Raw genomic sequence first — 27,254 nt, 5'->3', positions numbered from 1 at the left:
ATAAAACTAGAAATATAAAAAAAAAAAATCTCAGTCTTTTAATTCTAGACCCCAAGTGTCGTACATTGTACATGTATAATTCAATTATAACAAAAGATATTAATATTGTAAATATCAAACTTAGGCAATATATTTAAAAATACTTCGTACTTGGAATTATAAAACTTACTATATGTACATGTCAATCTAAAACTGAATAAAATATATCAATCTACGTGTATGAGTTGGGATAATGAAATTTAAATTTCGATCAAATATTTTTTCACGGCGCAGTTAACTGAAAAATGTACTGTCACAGACATACTAATTTAGCTGCAGTATGCCATGCTAAAGTTCTACTTCCACTAACAGCTTGCGAAAATCCTTTTACATACTAATACATGTATGAAGTAATGTCTTGGGTGTGGACACTTTTCTTGCCATAAACTTGAGTAGATAATGCCTTTAAAAGTGACAAAATATACAAAATGTCAGCGTTTTGATAAACTTCAAACCCTTCTTTTGTCCTTTTAATGGAAGACTGTTCAGAAATCCTTATGTTTTGTCAGCCGTTATGGATTAAATTATCCAAATTATAAAGCAAAAATAGACTTTATAAGAATCATGCAAATCATATGTAATATGTGATACATCCCAAAAGAGGCTACATATTTTTTTTTTTTTTTTTGTAATTAAGTTGCTTTATAGGTCTTTATGATGACATGTCTAATTATTTATTCCAATCTGTCTGCTCTTAGAAAGTAAACCACATTGAAAATCAAATAGTTTCTATTGTATTTTAGTGTCGTTTGCAGAGTTATCTCCCTTTATTTTGAATTCTAAAGTACATCCTATATTACTTTTATCTCCTAAGAACAAGGATTATATGAAAAAAAAAACACATTAAATTTTTGTTAACTATGACATTTTAACAAATTATCAACAATAAAAATACGTACGCTTTCCAACCATGTATCAAATTTAGCATGATTCTATCTGGAGAGCTACTGAACACTTACAACTTTTACAGATTAATTTACAGTTGTATATCAGACCAATAGGAGTCCCTAAACGCCCCTTCTCATTTCTACTTGTTAAGGAGCTAGACCTAAGGTAAGGGATACAACTCTTTAAAATCATTGGAATGTTTGTATTCAGGTTCTTTATATCAATTTTATGTAAGCATCAAATTAACTTGGATTGATTTCATTCTGTTTCAACTGAAAGCTTGAAAGGCTTAGGTGAATTTGAATATGATTCAAACATACCACTGAATTCAAGAGTTGTGCCCTTACCCCAAGTCTACCTCCTTAAATGAAAAATCAATAACAAAAAGAATAGATTTGATGTCAATGATAATGTTGAAATTTTATATATGATATACTTTTAGGAAATCAGGTGCAACATTATCACAATTTACCCATTTTAACACGTGTTCCATCTTTGACAATAATCTTTTGCAATTCCTCCACCATCACATTCGGATTAACACTATATTTTGTAACATTATTCAAGAATAGTGCAACATCTGCCTGAAGTTGAGTTGGAAAATGTTTAGAATCCAATAAGGGTTTGAAAAAAGCCTTTGTAATTGCATTGGTGTTAATACGGGTGTTTATTCCGCTGCAAGATCCATATGTACACGGATTGGTATCGTTGCATACTTTATTATCAATAAATCTGCTTTCAGGCTTTCTGCAAGTATATCTACCATAACATGGGCGCTCTTCACCTTTTGGACTGAGCTTGCAAGGGTATTCTATTCCATGAACATAGTCAAAATCAATGAGTTTAATAGTGCCGTTTACCATAAGAAAATGATCCCTATCATTAAAATCACCTAAAATTAAGGGACCAATCGGTGAATTATGCATGTATGTAATTAATTCAGCTAATCCTAGGGCATGGTTCAGTCGTTGTGTTGAATTCAATTCTAATAGCGTCACGTTAAACGCCTCTCCATACTCATAAACTGCAGATATACCAGGTTTTCCAATGTAGTTTTTGTTTTCTTCATATGTCAAATGACGAACGCAATATCCCATCAATTTAATTAAACCGGGATGATCCAGCTGATCACGCAATATTACTTCTTTTAAAAATAAGAGATCCCTATACTTGGTAGTCAGTCCTGCACTTTTATAACGAGAAAGTCTCTTTATTACAACTTTTTGGCCATCAACAATGCCAATATCAACAACCTTTGACCTTCCACTCCCAACACCACGCTTAACTATTTTAATGGTGTACATATTTTTACAATTAAAACGGTATTTAGATACAGCCACACAGTTCCCAGTAATGTTAATGTCATTCGGTTCATACTCGCTCGTCAACGAAAACATTTGTCTAGTGTCTTGAATATTTGATTTTAAGACAAGCACAAAGCACACTTGTACCGTGATTAATGCTAGTGTTACAGCGACTGTTTTTAAGACAAAATGTTTCTTCCATTTCATTTCTAGAATGACTACTTGTTCCAACAATTATCTAATTTGCAGGATAAAGTTTGTCCACGCACCTAAAAAAGAAATACAATAATAACACCTCTCGTCAATTTGTTTTATACAATATAATAATAATAAAAAGATAAATGGCAATACATCAGTACATAGGTTACATGCTTTTTGGATAACAATGTCTTGCAATGTGTCAGATACCGCAGAAGGAGCAGGTCTGAAATGTTTACCCTTCCGGAGCACCTGATTTCACTTTGTTTTTAGGCAGTGCTCAAGTGTTTTGTGCCGTAGTGGTTTTTAACACAAAGCTATTGACTAACTTTAATTTCGTTAAACGCTCGGAGAATGCACATGTTTATACGGACTACGTCTATCGTTCGTTTAGCTTTCGTTCATATTCGTGGTTATTCGTTCCGAACGTCACAAGAAGTTTTTGGCAAGAGTAGAAATTGTCTTCAAACACCAACAAATTACTGACATAAATTGTCTTTGAAAGTTGTTTGGTTTAGACAGGTTTTCGGATTTCTCACAAAATTTTTGTCATGTGTTCATTACTTTTCATTTACTATGGTTGTGGTCTGAAAGCTTTGAAGCACGTCATATTAGAATAAAGCTTTTGACCTTGGCTTGAATTTCCCCAGACAACGCCAGTAAAAGCATATTTACTTCACTATGATTGTCTACAGATCTGTCATAATACAAGTACATTTTCTACATAATCATACTGTATTTTAAGAATTAGGATGTTCAATTTTTTTTCTTCAAAACAAGACTAGTGTGTACACAGATCTTAGCTGCCCGAGTGGCAAGTGTGGTCACATAGTGATTATGCCCAAAGAGCTTGCTTGGGCATATATTTGTCTTGAATATATCTTTCAAATTGCTTCATTTAACAGTGGTTATATGTACATGTAATACGGTAATACGATATTTGTAATACAATAATTACATATGTAGAGGGGATTATCATTATTTGTATTTAGATTTTAAGATTATTATGTGCTATAAATTCCCTGGACTCCAAATGCCAATGGTATACACAGATTATACCCAGAGCGTTTTTGTAATAATGGTCATGCGTAGGAATTATACACGGCGGAATCTGTTTCACATGCGGCATCAACGCGAGACATCATTATCAGGATGAGGGCTTCTGGCCCGAGGAATAAGCATGATAATAATGATCGAGGAGGATACATTTGATACAGATTTGTTCATGTAATATACACTTCATCAAACAGTTTAATATGGATGGAGCGTCAGCGAAGTTCTATATATGTAGAATGTAACACCAGAACTATGAATGGCTTAAAATATTCTGACGGAAGTCACGAAATTTTTCGAGACGGAAGTAGACGATTGCGCAAGTGCGGGAGCGGTGTTTTTTTAAGTAGCAGTCCGCCTAAGAATCAAGCAATTTTCACTGTAAGTGACAAAGGAACAAAGGAATCTGATTGGTTTAGATCTGGTTACCATAGCAACCAAAATTCTTAATTTTTGACATTTTGAAATATACGAAAATAGGCTATGTTCAGACCCTTTTTGTCAGCACTACAAAGGAGATATTATTCAAATGTATGCATGGATGTGTGGCAAGACCTCCCCACTGAAATATATCAGGAATAGAAATATGTAACCTATCTTTGTTATTTGCTCATCTGGGTCCGAAATTACCACCCTTAAATACTCTTCTCCTTCTGAACACTTTTCATACTAACATTGTCCACACCATAATTTTTTTGTCTTTTGACCTAGACTTATAATATTTGGTATGTTGGTACAACATCTCAGGGTAGAGTGTTGCGTACCAGAGTAGGTGACCTTTGACTATGAACTTTAACCTCAAGGTCAAATCACATACACAATTTGGCATAATACGATACATAATTTTTTCTGTGCCAATACTTTTAGGTCTTTATACTTTGATATCTGAACTCTGAAAACGATATTGACAACCGATGTAGGAGTTATGACTCCTAAAACAGTTTGTTGACATTCAAAACTTTCTTCTGAAAAACCGTGGTGGTGAATTCAATGAATTGTTTCGTAGGGTATTCAACACAAAATTACTGTTGGGATTTTTGATCCATGAAAAAACATAACCCCTTTTTCTAAAAATAGAACATAGGGGCCAGAAGAAAACTTTTTGCAAACAATTCAAAGGTTGTAGCCCTTAGCAAAATTCTTGCAGAGTAATATCGTTTAGCCTCATGAAACAGACCTATGCCGGATTTTCCAAAACTAGTTATCATTTGATTCAGGAGTTACAGTCCTTGAAACAGTTTTTGCCACTTTTTGAGTTTTTGCATGAGCAACTTCGTAAATCGTTTCTAAAACAATTGTAAATAATTCAATGAAAGTTGGGGTATTAGGGTATCCCACACAATGTGATTGTTGTTACTTTTAATCCGTGAAAAAACATGGCTGCCGTTACTGAAAATATAACATAGGAATCTGAAGGCAGTTTTTGCAAATGACTTAAAATTTGTAGGGGTAATATTGTTAAGCATCATAAGACAGGCCAATTCCGAAATTTTCGAAACAATTCGTATACTAATGTAGGAGTTATGGTTCCTGAAACAATTCTTTTTTTTACATGTACATGTACAACTTTGAAAACCCGCTTCTCTAAAACCATTTAAGATCATTTAATGGAAATAAAACATATTGGTTCTTTAGTGTATTTGTGATTGAAAGGACTTTTTTAAATCCATGAATATATATGGCTGCCTACACTAAAAACGGAACATAAGAGTCGGAAGACAGTTTTTTTTTAAATTAAATTCTGGTTCAGGTCATAAAATGCTATTAAAAGCATTTCCTGCATTTGACTATTCAGTTAATTTTAACTTAGTCTGTCTCATTGTCAAATTTTTCTACTAAGCAACTGCTACACCAGGTGAGCGATTCAGGCTCTCTTGAGCCTCTAGTTATCCATTTATAATATTTCAATGATATATTTATAAATGTTGATTTTCAAGTTGTTCTTATCTAAGTTTTTTCCACCAAATTCCAGAGGTCAAGGTCAAAGGTCTGATTTACATATAATATATCTGGACAAAAAACGTAATGGCCATGACAAATTTTTGTATGGAATTTTGCCAATATTTTTATGTAATTTGACATTGGGGTCAGAAGTCATCTACCTAAAACATTACTCCTTCCCTTGGTGTGATATACTTAAATACCGAAGATCAGATATCAAAATAAAAAGACCAAAAGTTAATGGCACTGATAAATTATGTATCGTATCATGCAAAAATTTGTATGTGATTTGACCTTGAGGTTAAATGTCTAGGCCAAAGGTCACCATCTCTGGTATGCAACACTTTGCCCTGAAAGGATTTACCAACTTACCAAATATTAGAAGTCTAGGTCGAAAGTAAAAAAAAAATTATGGTCTGGACAATGTTAGGATGAAAAGCGTTAAGAAGAAAAGTCTTTAAAGGCAGTGATTCCGGGTCCAGATGTTTTCTGATATGTTTCAGTGGGGAGGTCTTGCCACACATCATTGCATAAATTTGGTGGATAATATCTTCTTTCCAGTGCTGGCAAAACGGGTCTGAACATAGCCTATTTTCGTATATTTCAAAATGTCAAAAATAAAGAATTTTGGTTGCTATGGTAACCAGATCTAAACCGATCAGATTGCTTTGTACTTTATTGTAAATTGTTTTCTTAAAGACACACTTCATTAATATAATAATGTAGTTTGACAAATTTCCACCATTAGATATATAAAATTACATTCAAATTATGATGTTTTTGTGATAATTAGGCTCCAAATTGGCGGTTGCTAAGGAGTAGTCGTTGGTATGGTTACGGTGAAAATATTTTTCATTTTTTTCATTTTATTTATTGTTTTTGCAATATATCCAACTGATTCAAAGTCAATTTGGAGAAAATATCTGATAATCGATAAATCACCCACTGCATGATTCTTAGGTGGACTGCTACTTAATACGTCGATAGATACAATTTAATATTTATTTATTTATTTATTTAATACACTCCCTTCTGTGCTTGTATTATCAAGTGGATTCTATATATGTATTGGCAGGAAATGCATCAATATCCAGTATGCACATTCAGTAATGGCAGCTGTTTTGCATATACTTGCGATTGAGAACCTTATCACTCTCTGAAAATATTTGCTAGCTTCGATGATTAAATGCAAATCGAATCATAGCTTTGCCACCATAGGGATGATCAGACAGTCTATTTTACTAAAATGACGTAATAACCATTATCCGTAACTTAAAAAAAAATGAATTTAGAATAAACAATAAAAACAAAACAAAACAAACAAACCAAAAAAAGTAAACAAACAAACAAACAAACAATATAAAAACAACAACAACAAACAAATAAACAAACAAAAACAAACACAGAAACAAACAAAAGGGGAATATATCGAAACAGAAATGAAATAAAAGAAAGCTTTAAAATCGTTTCGTAGTTTATAAGTACCACATATTTTACCCATTCTGGCGAATTAGAACCAACGGGATTAGGACCATAACAATTTTGAGAATGTTTTAGGAAAATTGAACCGTTGTTACGGTACATTTGTATACCAGGAAGAGAAAGGTAATTAGAATGATAAAACAGTGCTTACAAAATGAAAATTGGTATGCAATTATGTTCCGTCGAAAGAGCTTCAGATTTCATTTCCTTTATATTAATATCATTGGCTGTGTAAAAGATGTACCAACTTTCCCAAAAGAAAGTCTCATAGATTAAGGGCACATATTGAGTTTCGTTCATCTTAAAATCATATTAGGCTAATATTACTGAAAACAAACTGTAGTAGAGACCCCTTAGCAAAAATCATTTATGATAGTGTGTGCTGCGATAAAGGTGTAGCCATACGATAAAGGTGTGTAATGGTTGAGTGTGCTAAAAGGTGTTACAATGTATGTCAAAATGTGTGAAGCAGTTTAAACATCATCAGATATACAAAACTACTGTAACGGGTGCCCTTGATTTATGTGGACAGGTAACAATACTTGTAAAATTTATTATTTCAATTAAATAGACCTAAAATATGAAATTGCTGTAGTTTAGCAAAGAACACTAATGTTTCTGTTGGGCTCTAAGTAATGTACTGCACATGTGACTTGGTAATCCAATAATAGCTAATAGCCTGTAAAAATATTCTAAATCCACATGAAGTATGTCAAACACACATTTACGAAATACCTTCAGAGGTTCCCATAAGGAATGTATCTCACAGATGATATCGGGAATGCCAACACGGATCCAATACGGGTACATAACGTTGTGGCTCTCTGATTTAACAAATCTACCAGGAATAATGTAGGAAAAATGCCATATTTGCATAACTGTCGTGATGTTTGGTATCAATGTCTAGAAAGAGTGATCAAGGGAACCAAGGTTCTAATGGACTGATATCCAGGAATAAAGACCAGAAATGTCTTGGTTTTTTTCTTTGTAAAGATTTTCCTCTAATACATAACTTAATTCTGATGCTCTTAGTCGCATCTGAATTTATTCGGTCGTAACCAAACGTGTGACGTATTGTTATAGGTTGTAGTGCTTGCTTATGATTTGAAAATTGTAATCGTGTCGCATTAGATCGTATCTACTCGTAACCAAGCACATTTTCTCGCAACACATCCTACCCAAACTTGTATTTTTAGAAAAAAAAGTTTTGCAGTCGGCTACATATGGAAATCATGACAATCGTATCTAATCGCACGATAGTTGGAACCTAGCATTAAAATTAGGCTTTCACAGAAAAACAAAATGTAGTTTGAGCGCATAAATTGAGCTCCGTCCATCTTAGGCTATATCTAAAATCATATTAGGAGAATACAGAAACACCACCGCAACAAAATGTTATAGAATACTGTTTATGGTGCGATAAAGGTTTAGCCATGGAAAAAAGTGTGTGATGGTTAGGTGTGCTAACGGGTGTTACGTCACAATGTGTGAACCACTTTAAAAATCATCAGATATTTAAAACTACTGTATTTCCTTATAACTTTGCGATTAAAATGTAGTTCATACTATAATTTGTTTTATATTATTCAGTACAAAGTGTAGTTCAATTAAATAGATTTAAAATGTGAACAACAAAGAACACTATTACTGTTTGGCTCTACATAATGTGGCCTGGTGAATCAATAATAGCTAAGTGTCTGCAAAAATATATTTAATCCATAGGAGTATGCCAAACACACATTTACAGATTACCTCCAGGGGTTCCAATACGGAATACATCTCACGGATGATCCAAGGAATGCCAACACGGATCCGATATGGATGCATAACGTTGTGGCTATATGTTTTGAAAACAATCTACCAGAAATAATGTAGGGACGATGCCATTAGGCGACATGGTGATGCGAATTTGTACCGTGTGATACAGTTTTGTAATTGGAACTATGTAAATCCATTTGGATTGCTTCAAACTGTCGATCTCCGTTTGGAAATTGGATGCAAATTACAGTCTTCCGATTTTATTTTGTTGCATTTGTGGCTGATTCAACGGTGAATACTTTTATACAGCTTTCAAGTTGGTACTGTTATTCGAGAATGGTCATAGTTTTCTTAAAAATGGCAGATTGTTGATATTGAACGAGATGTTTGGAATCAATGTCTAGAAAGAGTTATCAAGGTAACCAAGGTTCTAGCGGAAATCAAAATAATGTAATCCAGGTACAAAAACCAGTTATGGAAAACAGACAACAAAGAACATAAGAAACCAAAATGATACATATAAAAACTAATATTGTTCAGTTTATTTTCACAAGGGTATAGTCATTAAGAGAAAAAAAAAAGGCTTTGGATTGGGCTTTTGCAAAGTGCCATGGTGTTTTCTCTGTATATTTCTTTTTTCTCTGTTACAAAACTTATCTTTCAAATCTGCCTGATTTTTTGCTTTAGTCTATTTGGAAGGTCTTCAGTACACTGGTATTTCGTGTCTAGAATAATAACTTTGCACTCCCATCTATTACCATGCGGTGTTATGTTCGTTATATTGACCATATTCTTTATGGACACCTCTGATGTTTCGAAATGTCTGGTACTTTACTTTGAGTTTAAAAGTTAAAGCTTGTTCATGAATATTTGCTGCTATAATTCATGAGCTTCATCCGTATTCGAGGTGTGAGCAGACATTTTATATTTCCTTGATAAACCAGTTTCATAAAAATGGCGAATTTTTTTTTCCAATTTCAAGTGGTTTATTGGCAAAGCTAAGCAGAGTAGTCTGTTGATGATAACACCTCAATGATCAGTCCTTGTCACTACTCTAAAGCAGTTTGTATTCTCTATTTTGCTGTAGTTGAGTATTCCTCTGAGTACCAAAGAACAGGAACAGAAAATCTGCGGTAGCGCGATTTCTTATGGTACCACTTATTTTAGAAAAAAAAAAGTTTTTAAAATAAGTCCATCTTGTAATACTTTTTGAAAGGCTTTTTTCGACCTATTGTAGATCAATGCAATTAGCAAATGGTACCCCTTTTTTTGATTGAATGCAATACATTTTACCTGTGATAGTTTAATTGCAGGCGAAAATCAGGATGCTTCTAGTAGACACTGAGCATAGGGCAATATGTAAAACGGCCAGTGGAAATAGACTTAAAGGACCCAGTGCACGCATGAACTGAATAACTGAATACGTCCCGACGATGTACTAAATAAGGAATATAAATTGTGATTGAAATCGAGAAAAATGTTTTGTTGTTGTTTGACCTGAACACAGTATGCAAAATGCAAACACAAAGACTATATTGTACATTTACGAAGGACAAAAATATTGAGTGTATCAAAACAACTCAAAATGCAAGCTCGTTCAAGACAGTTACTAAATTGCCGACTAGACAGGGAAACACCATTCAAAAACCAATTAAGTTCGATGTAAAAAATTTACATTAAAAAAGGCGATGGTGTTCAAACATTGTTTTTGGAAAGTCAATTTCATGACAGTCTTTGAGCCGATCCGCACAATGATTTGACGGTTCGATAAACGCTGACTGATTGATTGCTGACGTGTCGATAACGGATGACTGGTGACCGATCTGGTTGCAGTTGGTCTATGTGAAATGACATATGATCCGTTAAAAATTAAACAAACTAAAAATAGAAAATATAAATTGATGCTTGATTATATTGCATTATCATCATTACTTAAATATGTGTAAAATTGACAAATAAACAACGGAAAACGTAAACTATATTGCCTGCGGTGTGGTCGAGCGATCACTGGGTTAATGGATCGGTTTGATGGACCAACGACTGATCTGAAACTGATCGGTGATCGATGACCGATCACAATTTTTATTGCGCGGATCGGTTCAGTTCCTGTAAATGTAAGATGTTCTCAGTGAACATATAATAGAAGCTAGGAAGCTAGATGAAACCTGTTTTACAAGTAAAATCACCTGACCGTTTGACAAAAATATTTAAATCCTTAACACAAACGAAAAATTCAGTTGAACATCACGGAGATTAAAAAACCTTTTACAATACCAACACAACAAGCTACAACATAAATTCGTTCAGAGAGAGATTACAAATTCTGTCATAAAAGCTCGAACAAAAACAGATGGAAATGATATGGGTTAAAAACAATATGGAGCATGCCAATTTCAAAACAGGTTGACATTAAGATATCTACAAAACATCATCGGAATGAATAGTTATTGTTAGAGAATGAGGGAACCAAGGTTATATCGGTAATCAAAAGAATGTAATCCAGGGATGAAGACCCGAGATGTAAAACAGACATACACAACAAAGAACATACAGTAACTAAAATCATACATACAAAGTATCAAGAGCTATCACCAAAAAACCCTTTCTAATGCTAGGTTTCTTAAAAAAAATAATGCTTTATATGGTCAATTGTTTTCCTATTTTTTTTCGGCAAATTTCTGTGCTGTAGTTTTTGTTATTGTTCGTTTCATATTTTTAATTACTTCTTTCTAGTATCCTCTCGCGTTATATTAAATACTTTTTTGAAATTTATCCGCGAATAACGGTTCGCCACTATTAACCAAATATTCCATGATTTTTGCCAAAATAATTGTATGTATTAATATACCTTTAATCATACAGTTTTGTATAACTCGAGTATTTGTTTTAATTATTTTTGTCTGTTTTTTTTTATCTGTATGGGTTACACTTGTATGTTTTTTTTTGTTTTTTGTTTGTTTTTTTAAGAGTTCAAGAATTTAAAATGACCAATACAACACATAAATCAAAATGAAAACTAGTGAAGCTTTTCAACGAAAAATTTCATAGTATCAAAATTATATAATAAGATAAAAATAATTTTCCATTATAGACTGGAAAATAATGCAACTAATTAGCCATTATTTCATACACAGTAAACAGACGGTTATTTAGGTCGTCAAATATTCCTATATGCCGTTGCTTGCATGTCAGGCGAGAACATAGAAACTAGCGATAAGTTTTATTCTCACTCGACTGGCGTGAGATTGAAAATGTTTGTTTGTTTGTTTGTTGGGGTTTAACGTCCGAGCAGCAATATTTCAGCTATATTCAGACGATGAACATGAAATGAATGATAAAATGAACATGAAATGAAAAAAAAGAAAAGGATGGGACACAAGGACAATAGGGTCGACAAATTTTGATTGCCACTGGAAAAAGGGGGGATGGGTAAGGTCGTGCAATTTAGCCTCCTGTGGCGGAGCGCAAAGGTTCCTACTCCTATCGAATACCACAGCAGGGTTCTTTAACGTGCAAGGAACGTGGCATCTTTCCCAACAGGGTGTACCACTATGGTTTGCGGTCAGGTTTTCCGTATTATAGCCTGCCAACCCCAGCATGTAACACGCCAGGGGTACCCCATTCCACCACCTGGGGCACACATCCCAGTTGCTCTGTTGGCAGAGCGCCTAGTCCCCGGCTAGGTTTCTGAGCACCATTTAGTCGCCTTATACGACAAGCTTAGCGCTGCTGCAGGCCTATTCTTTTAACACCCGGACCTGCACGGGGCGAGATTGAAAATTATCGTATAGCAAGATGAAAGGGATTTTAAACAAAATAGCGATAAGATTAATTACATTCTGGAGTTAACATATTGGAGAATTTAAAAAAAGTATCTTTCTTTAATTCTATATGTTAATGCTTCAACATTTGTTACTAGAACTTCACAGATTTTTTAATAATATCAGGTATTGGTGATTACAATTATTTCATGTAATGTCTCTTTTTTCTCTATTGTGTTTATTAATACATCGGCTGATTGTTTTTCTATTGGTCATAAAAATGCAATAACCTATAATTTAATTTCATAAGTAACACAATCTCTGATTAGATAAACAATTTTGTCCATCATCTCATAGACCAAATTTTGTAATGTAACTATGACGTCATCAGTTTTTGTATTACAAGGAATTACTATCATATTTTTCGGTCTTCTTGAAATGACCTTAATGCCCGTGGTGCACCCTTGTAAATAACCTGCTACACAGGTTATTTAAAGTGACCAAGTGGTTGAAGTTATTTCTTCATATGCAGAAAAAAAAATAATTTGGAAAGAGTGAAAAACAATTGATCTTCCTTTTTTATTATATAGATTTTCTTCACAGTTTATCGATATTTTCAACAACAATTTAAAATTCTGTGATTGGCGGATTGATATCAAAGTTGTGACGTTTTGTCGGGAGAAAGTTTGAGGGTGAAATTATCGAATATATTTTGCAGTGTAAATTATCGAAAATTAATTCACTGGGAACATTCGATAAGATAGTGCTATCTATACCCGATTACTGAACACACAGCCTTTTGACGGTTATACACCATTGATACATTTAAAAGAAAATATAACTTAATTAATGCCCTTTATATTTTCCTTAATTTCACTATCATGTCATTTTCACTGCAGCCTGAAAATTTTGTTTATTCATATAACGTTTAATCCCGCATTTCACCAAAAATCAGAGATCTTTCTGTTATGAGAAAAAATATCGAAAATAGATTCACAGTCACATTAATTATAACGAAACATATTTTACTGAAATAATTTTGATATGACAAATAAACTACAGCATTTTTCTCCACTATAACTACGCTGATTTTCCTACCACGTCCGGTGGAGGAGCCCCATGCGTGTACGGGTGTCAGATGAATAGGCCTGCAGCAGCGCTAAGCTTGTCATTAATTGGGTTGTGTGCCCCAGGTGGTGAAACGGGGTACCTCTGGCATGTTACTTGCTGGGGTCTTTAGATTACAATAAGGAAAACCTGACCGCAAACCATGGTAGTGCACTGTGTTAGGAAAGTTGCCACGTTCCTCGCACGTTCAATAATGCTATGGTATTTGATAGAGTAGGAACCTTTGCGCTCCGCTACAGGAGGCTTAATTGCCGGGTCCTATCCAACCATCACTACTTCTAGTGGGAATTAAAACTTTTCGATCCTATTATCCTTGTGTCCCATCCCATTTTTTATTTTATCATCATCATCATTTCATGTTCATTGTATCTTCCATGTCATGTTCATCGCCAGAATATAGCTGAAATATTGTTGCTCGGGCGTTAAATTCCAACAATCAATCAACCGATTGAGGGACAAGCAAAGAAAACAAATGCTACGAATTCAACATTATATAAACGACTTCCATAAGATTATTTGCACTTTTTAACGTCAAAAGTTTAAGTGTCAGCCCCTGTACGAATAAGGTAGAGGATGAAACATGGTATAAAAGAAACACCATTTTGAAAGTGTAATTTGACTACTAGCACCAATAGAATCAAAGAAATAGAAAACTATTTCCCATATCAATTTTGCAAATTGCGTCATTGAAAAGCACTGAAAAATGAATATTTCAACAGCAGAAAACTCTGTCGAACTCATTTTTTCTAATATCAGATAATTTCAAAAAGAGAAGGCATCCTCGAGTATAATTATATTGTGAGATGGGTATGTTTTTCACATGTTTCTGATTTTTATCATTTTGTTTGATTTTTACAAAAACTTTCATTTCAGTGCTTGTGCATCTATGAATTTTAAAGAGCAAATAAAATCACGACCTTCATCAGCACATCAGCATTCCATTTTAGTGAATACTTAGTAAAGCTTTATAAAATCTTTGAATATGGAAAAGGTATCACATGCAGAAGTAATTTTTCCCAAAAAAATTCAATATCTGATCCCTGTTTTTATTTTAAAGCAGACATTGAAAAAAGTCAACAACCCGCCTATTTACGTTTTGTGGGACTTAAAAGTTTGATTTACCAAATCAGTGTAATCATAATTATATTTTTCCTACAAACTCTGTTAAAAGCTAATTTCGTGGCAATTTTTTTTAGTTAAAAATCGAATTTCACTTAATTTAAAGAAAAATTACAGCAAATGAAATGAGTCAGTTACATTCGTATACCTTATATCTCTTATGGTAGCCTTACCTTAAAATAGGTAATGTACACACTCTGACATTAAATAAGTGATGTTTCATAACGATCTGCTAAGACGTCTGATGATATACATGATTGAGTCCTTTCTACATGTATATATTTGCATGTATTTAAAGATTTCTATTCTAATATTTCAAGGTATGATATTAATTGGCAGATGACACATCTGTAATTTTTTTGAAAATCATTCCTTAAACAATACAACATTTAATCAATGACCGTTTACGTAAGACATTATACTCATAATGTGATACTGTTAACCAACTAATTTTTCGTGAGATATTTTTCTCAGAACTTACTCGGGTTGAAATGATTTAAATTTCGCAATTGCAAAAAAAAAAGTAAAGTAATACGCGAAAATTTGTAAATTTAGAATATTGCCACCAAATACAAAATGAGCTCATTAAATTCTATCAATGACAGCTCAATATTGTCCAATTTAACAATTTTTTATATCAAATAGTAATTTGATTGACTGACTAATTGTTAGTGTAAACACCCAAGCAATACTATCCAGGCAATGAACATGAAATGGATGATAAAATGATCATGAAATGATGATGGTATGATCAAAAGATAGGACACTAATAAGGATAATAAGGCCGACGAATTTTAATTGTCACTGAAAAGAGGAAGAGGATAGTATGGTCGGGCAATTTAGCCTCTTGTGGCTGAATGCAAAGGTTCTTACTCTTATCGAGTACGACAGCAGGGTTATTGAACATGCGAGGAAAGTGGCATCTTTCCCAGCACGTTGAACCTCTCGTATTTTGGCATGACAACACCAGCATGTAGTATGCCAGGGGGTACCTTTGTGAGTAGATCGCCCTAGCTTCACCCCTGTCAAAGTTCTGAGCACGTTTTAGTCACATTTTACGACAAACTTATTATTTTGACACCCGGACCCACAAAAAAGGAGTAGAAGCTTTCACTTGAACATGAGATTGCAAATGTTCCTATAGATTTTTTATACTTTATTGAAGTTTGTGAAGTTTCTTCGCTTTGTAAAAGCGTTTCTTGCAAAAATTGTGCGAGCAGTCAACATTTCTAAACGTCGATAAAACATTAATAAAGACACGTTCAAGTCTTATAATTACAGTTCATATGTTTCTCTTTTTTTAAATGTATTTCTATTTTATTTAAGATCTACATAAAAAGGCAATAGTTAGCCTTATGATCAATACGATTAGTCCACTTAATTTTGGGCATAGCCTGTATACAATTGTCCCAGATGTCTTTATCGATTCATGCAATTTCACGGATAAAGCCCATGATTCAATGAATTAAGCGTATTTTCATGATATGCAGTTATATAGAAAAATATCTATATATAGTGTTGCTATACGTTCAAACATTGACATTGATGTTGACATATGTTACACCTACATGCTTTTAGATTTTTCGTTCTGGCTATTACATATCAGTTCATCTATTTTGTAATTTCTCTTCATATCTTGTAAAACTGAATATTCTAGAGATGGTTCACTTAATGTACTCTACGGGTAGGACTGGTCCGTCAATTCTCACAGTTTTAGTGGAGTCTGGGTTTCTTATTTACATTTGTTTCTATGTGCATGCTATTTTTTGTATGTTCTTTGTGGTGCGTGTTTATTATCCTTGATTAGGAATTATCCCTGTGTTATGTTTTTTTTATTACCGTTCAAATCCTGTTCCCTGTCTTGTTCTTTGTTTATTAATAATTCGTCAAATTAAACCTTGAGGTTACGTCACGTTTGCTATTTGGACTACCAAACGAAATAAAAATACCTTTTGTAACAATTGTGTTTTATATAACAAAGCATGACATTGAAGTTTTGTTTGAAACAAAGACTTGGAATTTAGGGACCTCATGACAGTATTGAATGTTGAACATGTGCATATTAAAAACATATTTTGTAATACACATTGCTTATTAACAAAAATCTTCTTCATATCGATGACGTGATCTATAAATGAGGACAAGTTCATTATTTATTTATAGTTACCAGTGTTCGTAATATAATATAATCAATATTTCAAGGTAAGGACGAAATTTGTTAAGTTACGGCTTTTGGTCTCATCTGCTTAGTGGCCAATTTATTCAGCAACAATATGACACTCTTTCTAATTGTGCACCATCCTTTATCATTTTATATTTACAATTCATAAAAAAGTATTTAAACATCACAATACCAAACCCAATGATTTAACCGACAAAAACATATCAGAGACGGTTAAAGATGACAATGGTTATGAAAAGTTTAAACAATTGAAAACAAAGCTAAAACAGAGAAACAAAACCAAAGAAATTAAATTAGAGTAGGTAAATGTAGGTATTTACTGTCGCATAATTGGTTTGGAAAAAGAATTTAATACTTATGTGTTTAAAAGTATGTTCAGTTTCCATAAGATTTGATCGTTTAACCCAATACGTGGACGGCCAGATATTTTTGACATCACATTATGGATGATCTTATATGAACTAGTAGTATGAAATCTTGGCCGTTGCGATTGGTTATTATGTAATTTTGTTTCGTTTTCTGTAAAACCTGATTGGTAGAAAGTGACGTTATGACGTGTCTAAGGTACTAATCTTAAATCGATGAAATGCATTTAATAGAGACAGGTAAGCCATATTTTGACAACAGATTTTATATTTACTTTCACTTTGCATATCTTTTACTATTATATTGTATTTTAGAAATCATTATCCATTCTACAAGTTCAGTGCCTCGAGTTGCTTTTCAACACAGTTTTGAAAATTAAAATGAAATACTTGCTTATTAATTACAAAATGCAAAACATTGCCACCATGACATTTCGGAAGGGTTTTTATATATTTAGTGGGGCATTATCAAAGCCCATCATATTGCTGTCACTACTCTTGGACGTCTGACGCCCCATACACATAAAATGCTTTCGTTTTTATCGTTACACGAAAATGCGAACTTTACTGCAAACGTATGCAATAAGCTATGGCTGGTCTTCAGAAAAAAAGAAGATATTTCCTAATTAGAAGCATCAGAGATGATTACTTTGGTTTTAACGACATTATTATATTTATAAATGCAGCGTGAATGATAACGTAGATTAAAACATCAATGACAGCAGATTCTTCATCCGTCATATCAAACATGTAACATATTTCTGTAAATAGATGGTCAAACAATTGAGAGATACATATACATTTAGGAATTGAAATATTAAAGACAATCTTTTTATTTATGTTACCAGTTACTTCTTGTTGTTAAACGTAAGCTCTTTATAGAGGTCTTTGACCTTCCTCTCCAAAAGTCAAGGTTGGCGATCGATACAGCATTCATCCTTTGACCGAGATGAATATACAATTCGTTGTCGTATTACAAACCTTTACGTGTTATCAACCTTTTTTATATAAACAATAAAGATGCTTTATTGTCGTTTCCTCATTAAATAGTTCCAAGTCACTTATATTACCTTGTTTACTAATCAAATACTTTTTTATCCAAAATACGTTTAAATCTTTGTTAACTGGTAATAAATTATAAAATAGTACAGTTAAAATCATCACTTAAATACGAGTGAAATTTTCCAGTTTGAATGGATGAATCATTCTTTTACCCTGTTATTATTGAATATGCACTCCAAGTAAACTCTCATAAAGCGTGTAGTTACGAGAAATGAAGTTAATACCAATATTTTATAGAATTTTCCGTACTTCACTTCGGTTTCTAAAATAATTTTCTGTTAAAAAGGATAGGACAAAAAAAACCCAAAAAAAAACAAAAACCAAACAAAAAAAAAAAAAAAACAAAAACAAAAACAAAAAAAAACAAACAAACAAAAACAAAAACATAAACATAATTGTACCCGGTAATCATCCGTCAATTTTCGTTGAACTTGCCATGTTGCTCATTGTATAACACGTCCTGGGTGGGCAAATCAAGAACATTATTTTCATAGAGTTGACTAACTGACAACAGCTATATGCATAGTAATAGTGAATTGTTTTATCGAACTACAGAACAAGCAAATAAATAGGTTATAAACTTTATTGAATTGGAAGCGTGACTTATTTTTGAGCAAATAATATCAAAATTACATAGACATTTTATTGGTTATTTGATTATTTGGGTTGAACGCCCGAACAGCAATATTTCAGCTATATTCAGGCGATGAACATGAAATTTAAAAAAAATAAGAGTAGAGTAAAGGACGCGTTATCTTACTATGATACATATAGGGAAAATGGTTGTATATGTTTTCCATCCCCAAAACACTAACGTTTGAATAATATCAAAAGGAAACTAGGACTTAACAACTGCTATTGTTATACTTGTAGTACATGTATTCTTATTCAGATTTCATTGATATTTTTTACTCAATGAAAAAAAGATACTTAAATGTTAAAACGTACCGCATTTTGCGACTTTTGGTAATTTTGCACTCTAATATTGTAACCAGTCTTTATAGAAAAACTCATAAGTAACTATCAATACAAACTTTGTCCTTACACTAATCAGTCCTTTCAATTTTCGACTTCCTTTTATTAAAACAAGGTACACAGTTGATCAACCTGATGCAGGTTAATGCATTCTTCTCTTTTACTAATTAACTGAAGTACATCATGTAGAATGAAAAACACATATCCAAAGACTTTGGTGTTTCTAAAATATAGGTAATTATCTGACAAATTTAATGTATATCCTATCTGTTACAGTTAGAAAAAAAAAAAATTCTTTTCTGCCATCAGAATCATATTATTGCAGTGAACTAATACAGTTTAAAATAAAGTAAATGCACCATGTTTAATAAAAAAAAAATACATAAGGTTTACTTTGGTAAAATTACACACATTAACTGTATAAAGCTTTTGTAGGTTAGATAATTTTCGGTAAAATGTTTCAAAGAATGATAATGGGACTTTTATTTTTATTTAACCTTTGTCGTGCTGATTCTATCTAAAAAAGGTCCAGATTTCGATACATTGCAAACGTATGCATAGCATATGCAAATTAGTTGCACACTGGTACTGATGCTGATTATTATATATAAGATGGGTGATCACGGGGTGGGGTGGATAGGGTGTTTGCGATGGTGGGTGAACCAACGCGGTAAAATGAGTTTGTCACTCAGAAATGGTCATTTTTGTCCATTTCTGTCAATTGTTTGGAACATGTGGGTTTCAAAAGGAGGAAAACAGGAATGAAAGCACATTTCCCTTTTCACGATTAAACTTTCATTAAACATTTTCTCTCAGTAAAACTTATTTGTTTTATCCCTCCCTGACCAAGTGGGATAACCTGGCATAAGGGGAACCCCTACCCAGATGTTTCCTTGGGATTCCTAAAATGCTGTCAAAGGGATTCCCAGAATTGCTCGTGCATTTAGAAATTTAGTAAATCATTTGAAATCTGTATTATGTCCATTTTGATCTCAAATATTTTCAAGTACTAGTTAAAAGGAGAAATGTGTTAAGGCAACTTCAAACGATTCTACGTAGTTATCAGGTACGTGTGTGCAACAATAAAATGTGTACCCTGTGAAGACCATTGAAACCAAAAAAGGTTAGTTATACTCACGAAAAGGGGTCCCCTGAATGCACTAAAGGTTAATGTTGCTCTGGCGAAGGGTCTGGAGAAATCAACTCTACTCGATAACAATTATCACTTTTTTGGGCAGCAGAAAGTAATGAGCCCTTTTTCCTGTTCTCAAGTCATTATTTGGAACAAAATCGATATCAGATAGCTCCATTTGAAAGCACAAATACGCTGCTTTCAGATGGAAACAAATTGTCCTTTCTTAAATTAAGATGATCACTATCAGAACCTATAAAGCGGAAACAGTGCCAATCCCGGATTCATCTGGGCGCAGCACGACAAATATTAATATTACATAAAAAATCGGTAACCCTCAATTTTCTTTGTGAAAAATAAAAGAATATCAATTAAGTGTTTTTATATATATATAAATTAAGAAGTTTCCTATCTACTATCTATGTTTTGCAAAATAATGAAATTCCCCACATAATCTATAATTAATTGCCTGTTTTATTTAGAAAACAAATAAATAAAAATGAAAATGAAAAAAAAAACGACAATTGATTAACAGTTGTATAAAATTGTTGTATCATATGCATATGAATATTAATTGTATGTATGAATCGCCAAAAAACATATATACATATATGTTTTTCTTTGGCGATTATATATGCATAGAAGTGGTCTTAAAATCTAAGGTTGAATGGTGTTTGCAAACGTGACATAAGCTGCATATATTTATATCATACGAATACCACAAAAGGTATCTTGTCAAGGCAAAAGCCCAATTCCATCCAGACTATAGTTGTCATGTGCTACGGAATACTATAAGTAGGTCATTTCTGAATCATAAAAGTTTACGACTTCAAAATATATGCATAAGCTTACTTGTAATAAGACAGTTTTTTTAAGAGTTATGTAAGACTACATGGTTTAATCTTACACATTAAATAGCAAAGAGAGAAATGGTATGAGAGATATTTATATTGACGGAATATATGAAATATTTGATTCTTTGTATGCCTCATCGTGCACGTTTATAAAAAAAATATATATATTGCGTCTTATATATAGTGAATGTAAAGAGAAGTACTATTTGCTCGATATGTTCTTTAAAACCTTTTTTGTTTACTCTTTGACGTTGGTTATTTGTATATATTATGTAATAATTTAATACATAAAAAAACCCAATATAACCTTGAATCAGCATTGTACTTTTATATGCAGCTTTTTATGTATTCCAATGATATGGATTTCAATATATAAATACGGTTTTGATATTGATTTCTCATTATTATCCGTGTCCATTTATCGAAAACTATACACGTTTCGTTATCTATCGACACCAAATTTTTTATAGAAAATTTGTATAGATGCCAGCCACATCAGTCGTAATTTTCCAGCGTTAAGATTTTCCACTGCCTTTTAAGTTCATATAATGATTTAGATGTTGTTTCAAGTTTTAAGCATTTGATATGACACGCGTGCTGTATCTTGACAATAAAGTAAAAATGTATTTTCCATTTTCAATCAAAACATTGAAATTATTGGCGAATAAAGTGGTGCGTCTCCTATCAACTAGAATAGAATTACATTGTGTCATTTTTTTTTAAATTCTACATTTGTCAACTCTAATGTGAAATATTTTGTAGTAATAATTTTCGGAAAGGTGAATGTGACATTTCAAAACAGGCCAAGGTCTTTTGGTACATTTTGTACGATAAGTATAAAGTGCTTGTGGGGCTGTTGGGAAAGTGCAGTCTAGTTAGGGCTAATTTGCATCAAGAATCAAATGGTTTCTATTGTGCTTCAGTGTCATTTGCAGTGTTATATCTTTGATTATGAAGTCTTCAATGCGTTTTATATAGTTCTACTAATAAAAAGAGTTACATGAAAAATCACATGCTCGTTTCCATCTACTCTTATAATTCTAACAAAATATCGAATACAAATATATGAAGGCTTTCCAATCTTGCATCATGTTTTGCATGATTCTAAGCTAGTGTTGTACTGAAACGAAAAGAACTGTTAATTCACAAAATAGAAACTTAGCTCTTTAAAGGCGTCAAATGGTAGCGCGTTTAAGAATTAATCTAATGGGCTACCAAATTATTTCAACTGACAAAATGACGGATGTATAGAAAAGAAACAACGCAAGAAAGGATTTTGTTATGTTAATAAATTTACTACTAATAAAAGTAAAATATGTTATTCAAGATCTGTCAAGCCGTGTACATGAGCTTTTAATACAGGAACGTGATTGCGAACATATGACAATATAAAAATGTTGAAAATGATATATTGTTTACATAATTTTACTGATTTTTGCAGACATTTTCGCTAGGTTGTGATAATCACTCATGCATGACTTTTCTCTAGATTAGTGTGATTTGATGTTTTAAAGGGTAATATTTTTAAAGGCAATGAATACACAATACAAGCATGCCTTTATTATTCTTTTCAAAGAAACAGCCACCATTGTACAAAAAACGACTGTCCGTACCATAGTCAGTCGTATTTTAACTGATAAAGTCTATATATGACTGATAATGACTGACGAAAGGACTGATTTTGACTGATAAAGTTGGTACAATCTTTTGTATCGACTGTGTTAGTTAAAACATGACCGAGTAAGTCACTTTTCGACTGTCTAAACTTATTTTACGTTGAATCAGGTCTGATTAAATGTATTTTGGGTTTAATCAGACGTAGTCGGACTGACCAAACTCAATTCGCGTTTAATCAGACGTTTTTGGACTGATTAAACTTATTTTGCGTTTAATCAGACGTTTTTTTTTTGGACTGATTAAACTTTTTTTTACGTTTAACATTCTATCATCAATTTCATGTTCATCGTTTGAATATAGCTGAAATATTGCTGCTCGAACGTTAAACCCCAAAAAACAAACATCTCCAAGTATGGGTCAAGATATGAGACTGATTTCGCAATGTCTGTAGTATCCTTTATTTATGGTTCTTTGGGGTAGATGCAATGTATAAAATCCTCGAAACAAGGATTGTTTAATGATAATTCGTCATCTAAATAGCGGAAACTGAGAACGAAGGATCTGGCTGAATATAAATTGTGAACAATATGTCGTACTAGATCAGCAAAAAATTAAAACCCCAAAACAAAGCAAAAACAAAACAAAACAAAACAAGAAAAAAAGAACAAAATAAGAACAAAATGGAAGAACGGGTTTTAGCTATTTGTAAATATTTAACGCAAAAACTGTTTTTTATTTGCCAACCAGAACTTCTATGAAACAGTGACATAGTATCGACCAAACATTTGCTGTCGCATGATTTCATATTAACCATTCTTGCTTTGAGCAACATCTAATGCAGAAAAATGGGTATAATCATTAAAAATAATATAGGAATAAAAGGCATTTCATTTTTTGATAGTGACTTTATCAGGTGAGACCGCTAGGGCAAACCTTGATATCAACCGTGATGAAAACAAAAGGTCATGTAATCCTTGTATCAGTAATTTGCTATTCATATAAGAAAATGATATTCGTTATCTAAAATAAGTTAAAAATATTACAAAAGAAGCTTTTTTATCGAATGACCACTGATCGTCATGATTTGTGATACTGTACAGTCAAAATATAGCACGTGCGTCAGTTGATGAAGTGATGTTACATGGGAAGGTTGGCATGTCACAAGATTAATAAGTTACCATCTGTTGTGCATTATCATCAGGATTATTTTAAGGATTATATACATTCTACACTGCTGAGTTACGATTTCGCCAGTTCCCTTGAAAATGAAGTCACACCTGTGTACTGAAACTTGCTCGAAGTAAAAAGGACGATGAAGACACTCAGTTTTCTTGTTACCATACATGTGCTATCTTTTATTATAAAATAGTACTTTATAGAAATTAGTTTTCAAGACAAGATAAACATCGGCTACATTTTCCAAATTTTATTTCTGCAGGCTAGAGCAAATGACTCAAATTTATATGTTGGAATGCAGCAAATCATCATTGTGGTTTCAGAAATGTATACCGTAATGATTTATTTTACCATTTCAGGATAAATGTCAAAAAGATGTGTGATATTTTTGTATGCATGTACCGCATTTTCTTTGGTATTTGTTTGCATACTATCATTTACAATAACGGTAGCAAGTACAAACTTGCCGGTCGTTGCAACATCATAGTAAATTTCATTTGCTGAGATCTCTACGCGGGTAATTAGCACTTGTTTATTGAAAACTGACCCGATAATTTTCTTGTATCAATTCAGTTTTAAATAAAATAAATAAATATTAAGAGTAAGACGGGACATGGAAAACAGACATACACAAAGAAGAAAACAGAGTAACTAAAATCATACATACAAAGTAACAAAAGCAAATGAGAAACTCGGACTCCACTAAAAACTGGGAGCATGCACCAGGTGCACCGGTAGAGTAAGCGTTCTCTGCTTTTCTAGAAACACCTGCCGAGTTGCTCATAAAAAGTCAAGTCCGGGTAGACAAACGAAGAAAAGAAAACTATGACCCGTTGAATAAATCAGTTTTCATGGAGCAGAAAACGAAAACGTATTTACTGTATAAGAAATAACACAAAACACTTTTGTCGATTCCTTCGGTGAGCTGTAGAGTTAGATACAATGATTATATATTCAACTTTAGACATTACTTTCATGTTTCGCTTTGTACATGTTCTACACAAATTTTTTTTACGAAAACGTCTAAAAATCGACTAAAAGAAAACTATTTTTAACAGGTAAAATGCCAATAACAAAGCAGACAAAAATACAGTGAATTTGATTTTATTTGTATATTTTTTACCTTTGTCTAATAGCATTTTTGCGACAAAGTATGACTTTAAACATATACATGTACGCCAATAAATCAATATTTCAACCAGTAAATACGCTATACTGTTATATTTTTTTATATAGTAGAGTCGAGGTATAGTTGATAGCACACGTCAGCAAAAAATGAAATACCTACTTACTTGGCCGAGCTCTGGAAGGACTGAATTTGGCATCCTTGAAAACACTTCAACTATTTTCTCGTTTGTATGCCCTTGATGCCATACAGTTGAACTCAAGGTTGCGTCTCTGTATTATATATACAGACAGAATATGTTGCAGCTGTTAAGCGAAGAAAAAGGTTTATGTAGGATGAGCATTTTAATTGCAAATCAATTATGAATTATGAATGAACAATTTCATACGTCTTTCTTTAGTTATTTACGAGTGAAATCATTAATACCTCGTCACATCAATTTATTTCTTAAGGTGTTTTCATCATAAAGTTTACAACTCAATAACTTTCGTTTACTTCCCGAATCAGATCAAAGAATTTGCCAGTTGGCCCGGCAATTACCATTTGCGGGAGGGTATGCAGAGTTTAATGTTATTTATTGTCTTTGAAGTTTTAATATTAATCGGTCAAATACCTAGTGCAGTTTTTTTTTGGGGGGACAGACACAATCATTGCAATTTACACTAAGAATATTTTTCATAATAATTTTGTATTTTTGTAAGACATAGTCAAAGCAATGGAAAAAATAAAAATGCATCATAGGTTCTAATATCTTCTACATTTTTTTTAGTTTTGCACATTGCTTGAGGAATGTTAAGTGTTATGTAACATAACATGTTCGAATAAATGATTTAATGATTGTATAACCACTCAGATACATGACGGATAAAATTACAATTACACATATTGTAAAATGCTAAAAGAGCCCTACTAACTAGGAAAAGAAAACAGTAAGAATTAACAACGAGGTAATAAATCTGGTCTGTGGAAACCAAGAACATTAAAGAATGTATGACTTTGGATTACGTTACGTGCGTAATATTATGATATTGACTGCAATCCATATTTGGTATGGTATATTTTTGGCATATGTGTTAATCAAATTATCTTTGATTTCGTCGTAGTTTCAAAACCTTTTTCCCTTGCCTTGCTGCCACACGGACTAGTCGTCTCAATCATACTTGTTGGATAACGTTTAGCGAATAACCGCAAACGATAATGAAGCAGAGCGGCAATAGGCCAAACAAATGCCGTCTTAATATATCATCTTTTCATTAATAACGATTTATGAATAAATGATCTTTACCTGATGCTTCATTTGTGCACACTATGAAGCTTATACAATTGATGAATACTCTGTATGCCACTTTGCGCGATAATAATCATAATTTACAAATGACTATTAACGTCTGATCACATTATCAAAATAGCGTTTATTTCTAGTCAAGTAAAAATATGATTTACGTTATACCAAATTCCGGCAAAACAATACTGCAGCTTTATAAAGGACAACGTATTCACAGCACAATCCGAAAATATTACCAAAACATGAGCCCAGGCAAAGAGAAGATCTACATGCATGATGTACACTTAAATTAAAATACAACTGCAGATTTAAAAAGCAGCTAATAGGGAAAATAGGGAAAACAAGACAGTATTTAAATATTTGCATTACGACCCGTACAACGAAAAAAAGAAAGAAATGATAGGCGCCAAGTTGAATGATATAAACCCAGAAAGACGTGAAATCTTACTGGCAAATTGTCTCATTTGTAACACATACAATTCGTATTGGCCATATTGTGATGACGACCATAAAACTTCTGTAGAGCTGATTTCAACAGAGGTCAATCATGCCCCAGTCTCAAAAACTTCATTAACATACCATCCTTGTTCTGCTGAGAAAGTCCATATATATATATATATATGCACGACAGTTACAGATCCATTCATTATTAAATGTATTGTCCATAGGTGGAAATGTTAATATATCGCCACTTAGAAGGGGAAAGTTTAAAATTGAAAAGGTACATTTATTCTGATCACTATGTTTGTCATGATGTTCCGATTTCAAAGTTCCTGTATCATATATTCTTGGGTAAAGATAAAGATACA

At 32.7% G+C, this 27,254-nt stretch overlaps 1 protein-coding gene across 3 annotated transcripts; it reads right to left on the bottom strand.

The window, feature by feature from the left end:
* Positions 1-17: 17 nt before the first annotated feature.
* Positions 18-25,464, bottom strand: LOC148620076 (extracellular tyrosine-protein kinase PKDCC-like). Of its 3 annotated transcripts, none has more exons than XM_088580659.1 (2): positions 25,323-25,464; positions 18-2,500 (listed from the first exon to the last, which is right to left on the bottom strand). In XM_088580659.1, exon 2 carries the CDS (start codon positions 2,436-2,438, stop codon positions 1,389-1,391), a length of 1,050 nt encoding a protein of 349 aa, XP_088436785.1. In that variant the 5' UTR covers positions 2,439-2,500; positions 25,323-25,464; the 3' UTR covers positions 18-1,388. The 3 variants fall into 3 exon arrangements, with proteins under 3 accessions (XP_088436785.1, XP_088436784.1, XP_088436783.1); XM_088580658.1 differs by having other exon boundaries at positions 25,327-25,464; XM_088580657.1 differs by lacking the exon at positions 25,323-25,464 and adding an exon at positions 14,845-14,974.
* Positions 25,465-27,254: the final 1,790 nt, after the last annotated feature.

The sequence above is a fragment of the Perna viridis genome, chromosome 4 (assembly GCF_037379345.1).
Source record: "Perna viridis isolate PV_CMFRI_1.1 ecotype Kerala chromosome 4, ASM3737934v1, whole genome shotgun sequence".
In the NCBI taxonomy this organism is placed as follows: Eukaryota; Metazoa; Mollusca; class Bivalvia; order Mytilida; family Mytilidae; genus Perna; species Perna viridis.
The sequence above is the reverse complement of the archived record's forward strand: the minus strand, read 5'-3'. Positions and strand labels throughout refer to the sequence as shown.